Source organism: Lepidothrix coronata, unplaced genomic scaffold, assembly GCF_001604755.1.
Source record: "Lepidothrix coronata isolate B3197 unplaced genomic scaffold, Lepidothrix_coronata-1.0 Scaffold147, whole genome shotgun sequence".
Classification (NCBI taxonomy): Eukaryota; Metazoa; Chordata; class Aves; order Passeriformes; family Pipridae; genus Lepidothrix; species Lepidothrix coronata.
The window spans coordinates 1,334,003-1,349,055 of NW_016690327.1; the positions used below are offsets into that span (position 1 = coordinate 1,334,003).

The window sequence follows — 15,053 nt, forward strand, 5'->3', positions numbered from 1 at the left end:
GACACCACTTCACATTTAGGATGGAAAAGACCTCCAGGATCATCGAGTCCAACCTTTGACCAGCTCCAGCTCAGGCTGAGCCGCAGCACTGCCCAGGGCTGGGCACAGGACCCTCATCCTGCTCTGCCCAGTCATTCCCTCCTTCCCAGCTCACTCCTGGCACTTCCAGCAGCAAGAGGGAGGATTTTTCTCCCTGTTAACACAGCGGCCTCGTGTCAGTGCCAGGAGGGGGGAGCTGAATCGATACCTGAAAATGAGAAGGCAAAGCTGAGTCAAGGTGCCAGACAGGAGCAGGGGGAGCCCTGGAAAAGCCAGAGGGAGGAGATGGATTGGGAGCAGGGCAGGACAGGGGTGGGAGCACAGGTAAGGGCCAGGGCCAGACCCACAGCTCTGGGGATGGAGTCTGGCACAAGGAGCAGCAGCAGCATCTCAGCACCTCCTGCTGTCAGATTCCAGCTCCCACAGAACGTGTCCCTGGCCTCCTACCACTGCTCCCCTTCCATGGAATGTGCTCTCAGGCAAGGAATCTATCTTAAAGGGAAAATTCTGAAGGGAAAACAAAATAAAAGCCAGAATTATGGCCAGCATGTGCTGAGGAGAGGCCAGGAAGCCACTAGGACTCAGCCAACCCTCTAAAGGTGCTCTTCAAGCTTCCACTTTCTAATGCAAAAATGGAGCAGTTTCAGGTCTCTATAAAATGTAATCCTTTCCAGTGCCAGAGCATGGACAACTGCAAGAATTTCCCCCTGGAGCTTTAGTGATTCTGCCTTCCCCTTTTGCCAGAGGAAGCACATTCTCTTGCTGCTCTCTAGTGGCAAAATTCAGAGAAAATGCCCAATTTTGCAGCCTGGAATAATTTTATCCAATAAATCTGTGCTGAATTAGTACAACTTACTGATCAGAGAAACATCATGACAGGGAATTAAGAGGATGTTCAGAAATCATCTTTCAGTTACACTGTTCTTTAGGAAACTTCTGATAATGAAGGAGGAAAGCCTATTTCTCTTCCTTTAAACCTCCAATCCCAAACCCAGGTAACATTAATTACTAGAATCACTGGAATGAGCTGAAACAGGCACTCCTCAACCCCAGGATAAAGGAAGTTTTGTCTAGCAACTAAAAAACCCAAAACTATTGAAGCAAGAAAAAAGCAACATATTCTTCAGGCCAAGAATTTTATGCAAACCCAAGTGGAGGACTTGGGGAGCTGAGAATTCACACTCCAATAAACACAGGGGGTTGTTTTTGTTGTGTTCCAATATTATTGCAGCTGTTCCTAGTGAAGGGCTTATAGTGTGGCTACAAAAAGCAATGAAAATAAAGAGACAGACAAAAATATTGGGGAAAAAAACCCCAACACACATACATACAACTGAGTGAAATCCTGTAAATTAATTCCAACTGCCTCCAAAATTAAAACCACATTTTATTGTAAACTTGCACTTCAATTAGTACCATAATTCTTTATAAACATAATATACAATAAAACATTTTACACACAGCACACCAGGTGTGTGCTCACGATGGTACAAAATTTACAGCCCAGACACTTCTCTGACATGTTGGCACCTCAAGAATGTGACATCCAGTCCCAGAGGTGTTCAGTCTCACAGAGCAGGATCCTGTGGCACCATTATCTGCTCTCCAACACCTTCAACATGTGACCAGAACCATCAGGAATGCTGGATACTCTGGCTCATTTCTCTCACACTATTTAGAATAGTTGTGAATGATGGTTCCTTCTTAATTCCCTCATCCTAGACCAGCCCTTTCCTTACTGGCTGCTCAGGAATGGATGGTTTCTCCTGGATGAGTGCAGCTTCCATGAAAACAACGGAATGGATAATTTAAGACAGTCTGAAGTTGGGCAAACCAAACCAAACCAAACCAAACCAGCCAACTCCCCCCACCAAAGCAAATAAAAATCCCACATACCTCCTCTCCCACCTTACTCACATCCTTCCCTCTCCACACACACATTCATCTGCATGTTTAAGGATATCAACAGTAATAAAAACTTAGAAAGAAACCCTTCTCATACTGGGACTTTTTTTTTTACAAAAGTAAACATTTCAGAGATAAATTAGAGCTTCTTAAAAGGTGAAGCTTAATAAATGCTCAGTGTTAGAGAAAACAAGACACTGGAGGAAGGCACAGCTAAAACTTTGTGCTGCAGGTGTAAAGGACAGTGTCCTGCCACAGCCAGCACAGCTGCCTTCTCTCCCAGGGCTGCAGAAATCCCTCCTTTCTTGTGCTTTCAGCTAAATGAGGCATTTCTGTGTCATCCCTGTCACACAAATGGCATTTCCAGGTGGAACTGATACCACTGCAACACCTGTGAGGGCAGCCCTAACAGCAGGGTCAGGTTCCTTAATGCTTGGGAAAGACCAGGTTAGCATTTCATTCCAAGCCAGGAATGGATTCTGTGCTCCCACCTGCCACGGAGAACTGACAAGAAACAAAGGGGAATGCACAGAACCACTGCCTGGAAATCTCTGGAACCTGTGAAGGAGGTGGCAGCAGTTTGTTTCCCTGCCTGGTGACTGTTGGCAGACTGGCTGAGCAAACTGCAGCTGGCAAAGAGGAGACATGGCTTCTGGCCCTGACCAGGAATATTCAGCTCTCCAAGAACTGGAAGATGCTTCGGCTCTGACTGGTTTCCTCGGGGCTCTCCACCCTGGGCCGCTTGGCCAGCGATGTTACCACTGCAGAGGGGCCTCTCTTCTTCACCTAAGGGGAGTAAAATACATTAAGATACACAAAGTCTTCCCAAAAGATTAAATTCTCAGTTATGAGATAATTATTTGGTGTGACAGCAATGCTCTTAACTGCTTGGCAGAGTTCAGTGCCTGTGTGTTCAAATGATCTACACAACTGGCAGCACCTGCCACCCACATCTTTACCTGAGGTTTTGATTTCTCTTTTGCTTCTTCACTCTTCTCTGGGGAAAGTGTAAGAAAGACAAAATTCCTTGAATTCCGAGGGGCATTTGGATTCAGATCTGACATTGCTGCCAGTTTCTGAAGGACAGCTTTAGGTCTCTTCAAGAGAGACCCATTTTTTATCTGAAGGACAAAGAAAAGCCGTGTTAAACCACTCACAGGAACAAGACAGGTAGTTTAGTAAGTTACTCTTTATAGTAAAACTACTCCCTACTCAAATGTTACTACAATACAAAGCAGGAGTGCCCAGCATGCAGGGGCACTGACTTGGCTGTGTTGGGAAATGCCCTTTTTCAGGATCATCACTCACCTGGCTGTCACTGGAGGGTCTGAATGCTTCAAAGGGGTTCCTGGGTAACAGGGCTGTGTCCCGTGCCACCACTGCTGGGCTGGCTGGCAGAGACACACAAAGAGTTCAGACACTGACCTTTCCTTCTCTTTATTTGCTTGTCACTTCAATAAAATTCAAGCTCACCTTTCTTCTGCAGGGACTTGGCAGTCACTTTTTTTGCTAGTTTCATGAACTCGCTGTCTTCACCAATTTCTTCCTCTTCCTCCTCCTGCTCTTTGTTTTTTTCCTTCTGTAACAGAGAAAATAGAAAAAAAATTCCTATTAAGAACAAATATTTTATTCAGTATTTTAAGTAGTCCAAGTATTTTCTTTATGTAAATTAATATATTATTTATTTACTTTCTACTGTAAGAGTTCATTACGATTTCTTAGGTACTTTATCATCCTTGTTCTATTAATGAACAGCATCACATTCAGCTGAGAAATCTGACCAAATCCCGAAGTTTAACTTGAGGAACAAACAGCTTCCCATCCAGCAATGACAGAGACTGAGCAAGCCTCTCTGGCAGCTCAGCAATACCTGCTCACGAAGCCACTGCTCTCGCTCGAATCGCTCCTTCCTCCACTTCACTTCTGTCTCATCAAACTGCTCATTGTCCTCCTCATTATCCGAGTCTCCCTGGAACAAGTCCATCTGTGAGGCAAAATCTAGGCAAAGAAACAAGATAGTTATCTATCCATTTTAAAAATGCAGACTAGTAAACAACAACAACAAAGACCATCCACAACAAAACCAAAAATCAATCAAACAAACAGAACAAAAAACTCCAATCAAACAAAAACCCAGAAACACCCCCCTGATTTATCCCTGAAGTGCTTTGTTTAGGACCACTGAGGATTCCTGAGTGCTGTTCCGTGTCCAGACACCCCGTGTTTCCCACGCCTGCCCCTCTGTCAGCTCTGGATCCCAGCTCACCGATGTTTTTCCAGCGGAACCTCCTGGTCCTGCCCGGGCCGTCGCTGTGCAGGTCCCCATCGGGCAGGTACCTCTCCTGGTACAGGCGGAGCTGGCGCTTGTCGTCATCCAGCATGGCCTTCCTGCAGCACAGGGCACAGGGAGAGCTTAGGCCAGGGCACATCCCAGAGCCAAGACCTCACACACACTGCTGGCACTGGCACTGACATGTGTAGTTTGTGTATTTGGTTTCCTAATTCCACTTCACTGGGCAGCTCCTCGTCGATCAGCTCCTCTTCATACTCGTTCAGGTCTTCACCATCGTACTCGTCCTCACTTCCCACGTCACTCCCCGACAGCTCTGCCTCGTCTTCCATGAAATCCCGCAGTTTCCTGGAGAAGGATGTTAAAGGAGTTCGGTTTGGGTGCACAGTAATCATCACACAAATCTTCAGGAAGCAAGACTGATCTTCTGACATAAAATTAACACATTTCCTAAGGATGTATCAGTTTCTCCTGCAATTTTTGGAAAGACCAAGCCTTGAGTTCTTGCCCATTCACACACACACAGCCTGTCAACATGCAGCACCCCAAAGTAGTGTCATCCACCAGATTCCTTACCAGAGGTGATGGCAGGAACCACCAACCAGAGCTTTTACTTACTAGAACAAATAAGATCTAAGACACGAGGAGTGAGAACAATTCTCTTGCATCCTATTTCTTGGTAAAAAAAAAAATGTTGCATTGCTTTCATTGTGGCCTTTTGATTTTCATTAATAATGAGAATTGTAATCAAAATTATCTACAACCCACCAGCAACACAGTTGGACTCACACAGTGTGACAGCACCAGAGCAAAAAACCAGAGACATATGAAAAACCAGACCACATAAACATCAGCTACTAATGCTGGAGAGGGAAAAATTACAAATCACATTTCTAGTGCTATTAGTATTCTATTCTCTGGCAATTAATTTACAAAAAAATTTGTTCTTACAGTTTCTTCTTCAAGCCCTGTCCATGTCTCAGCACTGCTTCCTCTTCGTCGCTCGTTTCTGCTTCTTCAGTAGCACTGTCTCCATCTTTTTCGTCCTGTCAAAGAGAAAATTTTCAGAAATAAAGGAATTTTTGGCAGTGGATTGCTTTGTAATGACAGATTCTTCTGTTCTCAATCAACAAACAGACTAAAACACCAGAGGTTTTTCAGAGGATTTGCTATGCTGACACATTATCCACTGTATCATAATATTGAGGAGACGTTTTGAATGATCCAGACTTCGCTCTTAGAAGTGTCTCAGTAGCTTGGTATGGAAGTTGTGATAATTTGCATTGATGGATATATTAAAAAAACAGGAAAATAAATGGAATTATCTTAGTCAGGAGCTGTAGCAGCCGCCTGGCTCCATCAGTCCCCACCTCTTCACTTGCAAAGGCATCTTCATCTGTTAAGAGCTGAAAACCATCAAGTTCTTCTTGTTCCTCCTCCTCTTCCTCTTCCCTAGGGGAAAAGTAAACGGGAAAAATGCACATTTTCAGGCTTTGCATTAAATCAAAGCAAAATTTCATCCACCATCCAGCTGGTGTCAGGCAATTCCCTGTGAGTGCTCAGTTACAGTCTCCCACCAGCATTTACCTTTAAGTGCCCCAAATCCCCATTAGTGTCCATGTTTTAACACCTCAGGCCTTCACTTGGAGAAACCATGGGACAAGTATTAATTTCCAAGTGTGTTCCCCTCTAAAACTCCTCTTGCATCCCCCTAACATTCCCACTTGTATGGTTGCCTGACAAAAGGCTTAACACCTTTCAATTTAGTCAATAAAAAACTCCAAGTGTCCAACTTACACTTGGTTACAGCAGTTTGGTGACAGCCCAGAACAGACCTCAAAAGTCACACTTTTAACCACTTTTTCTCAGTTTAATGCAAGTTCTTCAATTTTTCTCCCACTACCACTGAAAGTCAAAGAACTTGCCTTCACGGTAGCTGTGGGAAACAGTTTATGCTGCCAATTTAGAGAGTGACTGCTGAGCTATTTGCAATATTCCTCCCCTTCAGCTCCAAAACAAACCACACTTTTGCTGACAGCAAACACGTTAACAGTGAAACAAGACAGGTGCCAGAAAAAGCTTCTGTAGATTTAGGAGAGCCATGCTAACCTGTCTGTGGGAAAGGAGCCTGAACAGAGCTCCAGAGCCTCTGCCATTGGATCTTCTATGTCACTGTCTTTTTCTGCCTTGGAAGACACCGAAGAAGCCCATGTGGGAGACCCTGCTACAGAAAACAGTAAGATGGCAACTTATTTCTACTCTTAAAGTGTCAGAGAACTTTCTAGAAACAACAGTGTGCAAGCTCCCAACAAAGATGAAATTCCACACGTGGCACCAGTGCCCAGACCTGAAGGTGACCCAGCAAACAGCTTCTAAATGAAGCAACCAGCAAAGCTGAAAAGAGAATTCAGGACATACTCTGAGACACGAATTTTCCTGAACAAAGATTGAGCAGCTCTTCCATGTTCTGCTTTTTGCTGCTGATGGGGTTTGGCACATGCTCAGCTTGGCTGCTGAACTGTCCAGAGCACAGGTCCAGCAACTCATCCATGTTGGCATCCATGGCATTCTCATCCATGCTTGCCAGAGGCAGCTGATGCTTGGAGGACTGGTATTTATTCCTGTGTTGTCCAACATTCAAGAACCTGAAAGAAAGGCTGTAGTTAGAAAAATCTTGCTGAATGGTACATCCTGTTTATACTAACAGGCACAAAACACCATCCTTTACACCCATCACTTACCCATCTGCATCAAGCAGCTGGCTCTGAGTGTCATCTTCCAGGGAAAACTGAAACCGAGACTCCCCAGCCCCTGGAAACAAACTCTTGGGCTCAGGAGAGGCATTGTACAGGTCCTGGGAATCCTCTATGGGGAGGGAGGGCTCAGATGTCTTTCCTGAGCTCTATTCAAAGGAACATGAAAATATCTAAGTTGTTTTGCAAACCTAAATTCAAAAGCAAGAACGGAATAAAACAATAAAGTTATTTTAAAGGATTAAGACTATACAGGAGTCAAGTCTGTCCACACTGCTCCAATAAATTACAGGAGTTCTCTGACATCAGATCTTGTGCAGTCCATGTAAATACACTTAGAAACCATATTTATGATGTACATATTTTAGATATAAAAACCAGATTATAGCATCTTTGATGCTTTAGAATATAAGTTTTTATAAAGTCATTTTTATCCATTCCAGTGTGGACACGTTGTAAGCTCCAGGGACAGTTTGCTCCTCTGAAATCTTACTCTTCCCAAAGCATTTGCCCGGTTTGATTTCTTTGATAGCCCTGACCAGCAGAACAAAATACATTCATTCCCCACCCACTGTGTCAATATAAGACAGTGAGGCTGAGAACCTCACCTTGGAAGCAGAGCTGATGAAGCTTGTTTTGAAGAAGCCTGGGGAGGGTGACCTGAACCCTCCTGCTGCAGGGAAGAAGGTCCCTCCCCGGGAGGCCTGTTTGTTACAGGGCTGGTAGGACGGGATCATGGAGCCAATGAACTCAAAGCTGCTGTTGTGGCTGTTGTCCTTTGCCAGTGTTGGCAGAGAAAATGAATCATCATCCTCTGGAAATAAAAAAATACAGTGCTTAACTTCTTTTTTTTGTGTGTGTGACCCAGCAGAACCTCAATACAACATTTTGCAACTCTGACACTTTGCTAAAGATTCATTATTTTGTGGTCAGGTTGGATTTTGTTCTTCTCAGAGGATGCATGTTACACTTTTTGTATGGAATTTCATATTATTGATTCCTGATATTTCATATTTCTTCCAGTATTATTTTGAACTTTATTTTCCTCTAGTTTTTTTAAGCACCCACATTTTTTTCATCAATCTAAAGTTTTATAATCATGCTGTAAAACCGCACAGGTGATGAGATAACAGAAATACTGAGTACCAATCTCAAATTTAAACTTCTACTTGTGCCAAGTGAAAAAAACGCTAGTTAGGATAATAATTCTACTTTACCTAACTTGGCAGAGCCTTTGTCTGCAGCTTCTTCCATTTCCAGTTTCTCATCAGGAAGAGAATACCTGCAATTCATTAAATAAAACGTATTTGCTAATAAATTCAGGATGAGTTGCAAAACAAGGTGACAAACAAAAACTCCTATAAAACTCTTCCAATAAAAACATCTACGTGTAATCAAATTTAAAACTGCTCAGTCACTGTTTTTAAGGCTATTTACCCCATTTTTGAGGAGCTGTCCTTAAAAAGCATCAACGTAGACTCTGTTGAAGGATGTTTTAGAACAGAATCACAGTGCTCAGATTTCTCCAGCTTTTCTCCATCAACTGATTCTTTGTCCGTTTCTTTATCACCATCTTCAACGTGTTTCTCTTCTGTATCTTCATTATCTTCCTCTGCTTCATCAAGCAGAAGCTCTGACTCCTAAAAGACATGCCCAAATATGGCACAGAGATGGTGATTATTGCCATGGCAAACCCTGCCCCAGGTCAGGCAGGTGACCTGTCTGGCCCTGCCAGGAACAAGCCAAGGGTATGTAAAAAGAGAAAGGAGCATCAGAATCTTTTATACGCTTGTATTTGATTTTAATAGTGTTTAGACAAACAAAGAAAATACTAATAAAGAAAGTTTCAGCCAATCCAAACCCTGAAAGTGACAACTACAGCCATTTTTTAGCTTCCAGGAATCTCCCTAATTAACAGTGTACAGAAGTCACATTGCACTGGGGAGAGGAAGCGGAACAGAGAAGCTGATGAGGTTATGGAAAAGTGCTGCATACAGACCTCGTGGTCACCTTCTTCCTCCTCCTCAGACTCATCTGTCATCTCTTCCTCCTCCTCCTCCTCCTCTTCCTCCTCCAGCATCTCCTCGTTATCCAGTTTGAACAGCGCCTGTCGCTTCTGGCGCTCCTCAGTCCTGCGGAGCTTCATGGCCTCCTGCAGCTTGGCCTTCAGGGCCTGGAGCTTCTCCCCTGGGCAGGAACGGAACAAGGGAATGGTTGGAGTTGGAAGGGACCCTAAAGACCATCCAGTTCCACCCCCCTGCCATGGGCAGGGACACCTCCTACTAGCCCAGGTTGCTCCAAGCCCCATCCAACCCGGCCCTGGGCACTTCCAGGGATGGGGCAGCCACAGCTTCTCATGGAAGCATGAAAAATGCAAGGAACCAGTTGCAGAGATCTGACTGAGGCTGTTCTACACTGGCCACTGCTATTTAAGAGGTCTACCAAGATTTATTTTTTTAAAGACAGAGAGGGACCATAATCATCTCAGAGATGAAGATCCCTTCACCTGTATTTCCAAGGGCAGAGCTGGGAAACAGAGACTGAGAGAGGAGAATAAAGACCAAGTGTTTTCCAATTCAATCCTCATCACTTCTCCCCCACCAACCTGGCTTTGTGTGGGCCGTTTCCTCCAGGCTCTCTGCAGCCAACACTGCTGGCACCACATCTGCTCTCAGTTCCTCCTTCCCATCAGATGTTGTCTCCTTACGGATGATGTTCATGTTTACAGCCCGTTCTGGTTTGGATTTTGATGTTCTGAGGGTGTGCTTCAAGAAACGTGCCTTCAGGGCTTCTAGTTCTTTAAAGGCATATTAAATTAAATTAGTTTGATAGCATTTAAAAGCATTGAGCACTGAAAGTTGTAGCAAGAGTAGGCCTTGAGAGTAGGCCTTTTTTTTCCTAAAGGTAGTTTAAAAATTAAATCTTTAATACTAAAATATTTGCAAAGCCATTCTATTTTCTAATAATAAAGCATTACAGGATATTTTTGCTGTAATTTGTATTTTATTGATATTAGCTGATATTGGATTACCTTACCAGAGACTACCATTTATCCACAAGACCTCACTTCCAGCCCAGCCTCCCAGACACCAGGCAATTCCAAATTTCTATTAACACATCTCAAAGAATCCACAGTAGTAAGTGAATGTGCCTGACTGTTCTATCACCTAAATACTTCTCAGAGATTTTCCAGCTAGTCAGGTCAGTGCTGCTCAGGATTACAACACAAGTGATACCTTTGTTTGAATCAGCTTCCTCGAGGTTTATGAAGGATTCGTTGTCAGAGCAGATTCTTGGCTTGATGGACAGGTCTACTCCCAGCTCACGAAGTTTATCCAGCTTGGATTTCCTCACTTTTTCAGGCTGTGCCACCAATCCAGGCCCTGCCTGGTGACTGTTTGTTTCACCTGCTACGTCTGGTGCTGTTTGGCCTCTTTGCTCAAGGGCATCTCCAGCTGCTGGAGGACTTTCACTCTCCTTTTGCTCACCACCATCAGTGCTCAGGAGGTTGGAGAGCTGCTGCTCCTCTGTGTTATCACCAGTTGTTACAGTCCCAACTGCACAGGAACCCTCATTATCCTGCCTAGGCTGCTCAGCACAGTCCTCTGGCAAGTTCTTCCCCACAGCAGCAAGAGGCTCATTCACAGCAGCATCAACATCTCTGCCAAGGCTCCTTTCTGGTTCAGCAGCTGCTGATTGATCATCTTCCACTGGCCCCTCTTTGCAATCCCTGCTCAAGTTCCCAGTGGCTGCAGACTCCTCATTTAGGGGCAGCTGGTATTTTGAGGACCTAACAAAGGCAGAAAGAAATGTATCATCCATGGCTGGTGTGAAAGGGAGCAGAGGGTGAGAACAAACCCAGAGAGAAAGAAACCATTTTCCAATTATTGCCATCAATGTGTAGGAAGAGGTGAAGGACAGAAATCTGGAAAACCATTTGGAGAACAGAAGGAAGTGCAAAGACTTTGTACTAGTTCCATTATCACAGTACCAAATTCCTGAGGGATCCTGTGATTACTGTAGCTTCAGTATTTTACTACTCATTACTCAAAAAAACCCCACCAAAACATTGGGGTCCAGCCTAAACCCCATTAAAGCAACTTTGCAAGAGGAAGTTCATTCATCTTAGTTACTCCTGGGCTCTGATTACTCCAACAGTAGCACTGTGCCATGACTGCAGCAGTGCTTTATGCCAACAGTGATATTCTCCAAATGGCCAGGTGTTCAAGGAATTCAAGGAGCCTAACAAAGCCTGAAAAAAGAACCATGAGGAAGGTTTAAGTCCCTACTTGAGCAAGGCCATGGCATTTCCTTGGCAGGCTGGTCGAGGTCTGCGCTTGTAGAAGTCGTGGATGGTTCTCGTCTCAGGCACGTGGTATGGGAGAGACACGGATGATTCTGCCAAAGAAAGGAGGTGAGAGAAAACTCAAAACATCCAAGACATTTATTTGATAACAAGTGTCTTTGTTTTCATTAGTTACAAAAATACCTTTAACAGGTCCTTCAATAAAAGCACCCTTCAACCCTCAGTAACTCCTGTCAGGTCAAAGAAGGCTCGAACCTTTTGGGTAAATCCTTTCAATTTCTCCCCGGAATTTCTGAACAGTTTATACCTCTCTACACACCAAGAATTAAAGTTTTACCTCTAATAAGTCGTTGGGTCTCACTGTGTAGTTGTTTAATGGCCTCTTTACTTAACCTTGCTGCTTTCCGCTCCTTAGGGGAAGAAAAGAAAGGCTTCTGGAGTCAGGAAACAAAACATGGGGCTCTCTTTCTACTTCTTAAATAGCTTACTTTTCCCTTCAAACAGAAAGGAGTCAGAATAAAGCAGCTAGTTTAAAAAAAAAAAAATTAAAAATAGCAAACCAACAAAACCATTGGACACTCTGCATACACTTGTGTCACAAAAAAACAATACAGAGCTTCAAGAAGAATACCAGCTCACCTTCCTCTTTGGTTCCTTTAGCACAGGCTCCTCATCCTCCTCATCAAATGCATGTTTGTAGCCCTCACCCTCCAAAAAACGTTCCTTGTTCTACAGGGCATAAAAAGAGACTCAATTATTTATCTTGATACAAAGGCACTACAAAGGGTAAACCAGTGAAAACTAACAGTACAGAACCACCACTGGTCAGCAAAACCACCACAAATCCCACATAATGGCAGATTTCCAAAGGTCCTGCCCCAGTGTGATCTTTATAACTTTCCAGGACAACACTCCTCCATCTTTAGGAACAAAAACCAAAAGAGTGTTCTCCCCTCTGCCACAGTGATACAACTCCACCATGGTCAAAGAGAGTTTTAGTACCTGCTCATGTGCAAATTCCTCACTAAAAAACAATAATCATGGAATGGTTTGGGCTGTAAGGGACCTTAATGCCCATCCAGTCCCACCCCACCAGCCCAGGTTGCTCCAAGCCCCGTCCAACCTGGCCTTGGACACTCCCAGGGATGGGGCAGCCACAACTTCTCTGGGCAACCTGTGCCAGGGCCTCCCCACCCTCACAGGGAAGGATTTCTTCCCAATATCCCATCTAACCCTGCCCTCTGGCAGTTTGAAAGAGAGTATATTTACAATATTCTTGTATCACAATCAACTGTTACCTTGTGTTTTTTCACTTTGTTTTTCACTGCTGCTCGTATGGATTCCAGGGACTCCTCATCCTCGGGGGGGTGATCATCCTCATCTTCTAAGCCATTATCAAAGAGCTCTTTGTCATCCAGAAGACATCCACTGTCATTGAAGGGAAACCTCTCACCACCATCCACCTGCTTCCAGAAGAGTGAAGTATTTGTGTGATTCATTTCAGAAGGTCCCTTTGGTTCTTTGGCACTAATTTAAGATGACATTAAATCCTCGAGCGTTAGATGCAGATTGAACTGCAAACTTAATCTAATTTAATTTAATCTAATCTGCAAAATTTGCAGATTAGACTTGTCTGGTGCTCTGTGGATCCCTGTGGATCCCACACCTGCTGCAGGAATGTGGACAGCACAACACTGAAGCACTGGAACAGAACAACCACAAGCAACAATAAATTGAACTTAGTTGAGAAAATATCTGAGATTTTCTGCCAAAAAACCCACCTCTACCCCAGGCTTCTTTTCTTTTTTCAGCTGTTTAAGGACCTCCATTCTTTTTTCCTTCTCCTTCCTTCTTCTTGATTTCCCTACAGCTTTTCTTTCTGTCTCCTCTTCAACATCGTGTTTGTGTTTCCTGTAATTTCTCCCAGATTTTAGGGGTCTCTCCTCTCCCAGCTCACCCTGAGCCAAGCCAGGCATCCTGCCTGTTTCCAGGTTTTCAGTCTGTAGCTGGTCACCAGTGTCACTGCCCTCACTGTCCAGCAGAGCCTGGCGAATCCGACTGGATTTCTTGTTCCTCTGGGCAGCAACGTTCTCCTTTCCCTCCCCGTTTCCCTTGTCTCCACCCAGAGTCTCCTCCTGCAGGGACGAGCCTCTCTCCTCTCCATCTTCACTCTCACTGTCCTGGAGCACCTTCTTGCTTTTTCCTTTTTTACGTACAAAAATCTCTTCTTCTGAATCTGACGAAATACATGGGAACAAAACAGGAAAGCCCACAAGTTAATTAACAAGCAGTCAGAGTTCCACCTCTTAAATTTCACGGGGGTCGCCATCTACACCAAATCAGCTTGAACTCAACTTTTCAAAATCCACTTCTCCCCGTAGTGCAGCATTTAATTAAACCCAAACTGATGTTAAAGGTTTTTAACCTATTAAAAAAAAAAAGGCAAAGCTGAAAATCCTTCACTGATGGTGACTTGCCTGGAAAGAGTAATAAAACCCCAGAGACAAAGTAAAAGTACAGGGGTAAAAAAAATCATAAAAGAAAGGGAATAAGCAATTAAGGCACTCACATCCCATTCATTATTTTCCTTTCTGTACCTCAAAAAACGCTTTTCAGAGATTTACAGATGCCTGAGCAACAAAAAGGAGTTTGGATTCCTGCAGGCCAAGCAACGGCAGGTTCCTAGAAAGGCATTTATGAAACAAAATAATGCAGCGTTGTAGGGAAAAGCAGATTCTGGGAAGGTTACAGACCTCTGTCCTCGCAGGAGGCTGAGCCCTGGCCCGTCTCACAGCTGCCCTGGCCACTGTCACAGTCGCTGTCCAGGGCCTTCTGCAAGTCGGGGTTCAAATCTGCCAACGGCAACTACAAAGCAAAACACAATTGATCTCGTCATGGCAAATACTGGTTATGTGGTTTGACTCCGAACGCATTTCAAAACCTGGCCAACCTCACACACAACGGAATACACACCCATTACCGTGTTATATTTTAACTATTGGTATCTACACGTTTACTGATATTTATTAATGGTATTTACCATATTTACCAACGCACATGGCTATTTACAAAAGGGGAGGTGACACTATGTCAGCTCTCACTACAATTTAAAGGCGAGTTTGCGCAGAAGAATAACAGACTCCACACCGGGCGATGGGATTTTATTCACACACGATATTTCATTATTCGCTGATTTTCCCCCAAAGCCCTCGACCCGGGCCCCTCCCGTCATGCACCGCGCCCTCAGGGACAGGCCGCGCGCGGCGCTCCCGGCGTGCCCCGCGGCCGGAAAGGCGAGCGCGGGGCACGCCGGGAGCTGTAGTCCGCGAGGAGCACCAAGCCCGGTGGCGGCGCGGGACCGAGGCCGGCGGGCAGGAATGGCTATAGCCACCAGTCCCCATACCTGTACCGCCACTGGCACGGGCACCGCTACCGCCACCTCCTCGCTGCCCTTCTGCCAGAGGAGCCGCGAGGCCGCAGGCAGCCGCCAGCAGCCGCCCGTCCGTGCAGAGCGGAGGGGAGCGGCAGCACTCACCTCAGCGAGACCTGCCGCTGTCGCCGCTCCCGGTGCCGCCGCCATGTCCCGCCCGCGCTCCCGCCGCCCGGGAACCGCTTCGAGCCTTCGCGCGCTGCCTTGGCCCCGCCCCGCGCCCCGGGACAGCCAATGGCCGCGCGGAACGGCCTCGGAAGCCCCGCCCCTCACAGCGCTCTTGGGCGGGTTTCCTGCGTAGCCCCGCCCCCTCGACCGGGACCAATCGCT

At 45.3% G+C, this 15,053-nt stretch overlaps 1 protein-coding gene across 4 annotated transcripts; it reads right to left on the reverse strand.

The window, feature by feature from the left end:
• Positions 1-1,408: 1,408 nt before the first annotated feature.
• On the reverse strand, positions 1,409-14,874 carry CLSPN (claspin). 4 transcript variants are annotated; one of them, XM_017828269.1, is made up of 25 exons: positions 14,829-14,874; positions 14,047-14,158; positions 13,075-13,529; positions 12,592-12,759; positions 11,933-12,022; positions 11,631-11,703; positions 11,277-11,385; positions 10,224-10,777; positions 9,593-9,784; positions 8,987-9,174; positions 8,425-8,627; positions 8,205-8,269; positions 7,596-7,801; positions 6,976-7,136; positions 6,653-6,879; positions 6,344-6,458; positions 5,605-5,686; positions 5,186-5,280; positions 4,418-4,582; positions 4,211-4,332; positions 3,815-3,942; positions 3,418-3,523; positions 3,253-3,335; positions 2,904-3,065; positions 1,409-2,730 (listed from the first exon to the last, which is right to left on the reverse strand). In XM_017828269.1, exons 1-25 carry the CDS (start codon positions 14,871-14,873, stop codon positions 2,617-2,619), a joined length of 4,020 nt encoding a protein of 1,339 aa, XP_017683758.1. In that variant the 5' UTR covers position 14,874; the 3' UTR covers positions 1,409-2,616. The 4 variants fall into 4 exon arrangements, with proteins under 4 accessions (XP_017683758.1, XP_017683760.1, XP_017683761.1 ...); XM_017828271.1 differs by having other exon boundaries at positions 2,617-2,730; positions 12,592-12,756; XM_017828272.1 differs by having other exon boundaries at positions 2,617-2,730; positions 6,344-6,455.
• Between the last annotated feature and the right edge of the window lie 179 nt (positions 14,875-15,053).

What these genes read in the sequence shown, in the direction of transcription:
- CLSPN (XM_017828269.1), bottom strand. Translation starts at nt 14,873, where the DNA reads ATGGCGGCGGCACCGGGAGCGGCGACAGCGGCAGGTCTCGCTGAG. An exon ending in GACCCAACGACTTATTAGAG is followed by an intron (nt 11,386 to 11,630) that starts GTAAAACTTTAA and finishes TTTCTTTGGCAG; the next exon opens with AATCATCCGTGTCTCTCCCA. An exon ending in GTTCCGCTGGAAAAACATCG is followed by an intron (nt 3,943 to 4,210) that starts GTGAGCTGGGAT and finishes TTCTTTGCCTAG; the next exon opens with ATTTTGCCTCACAGATGGAC.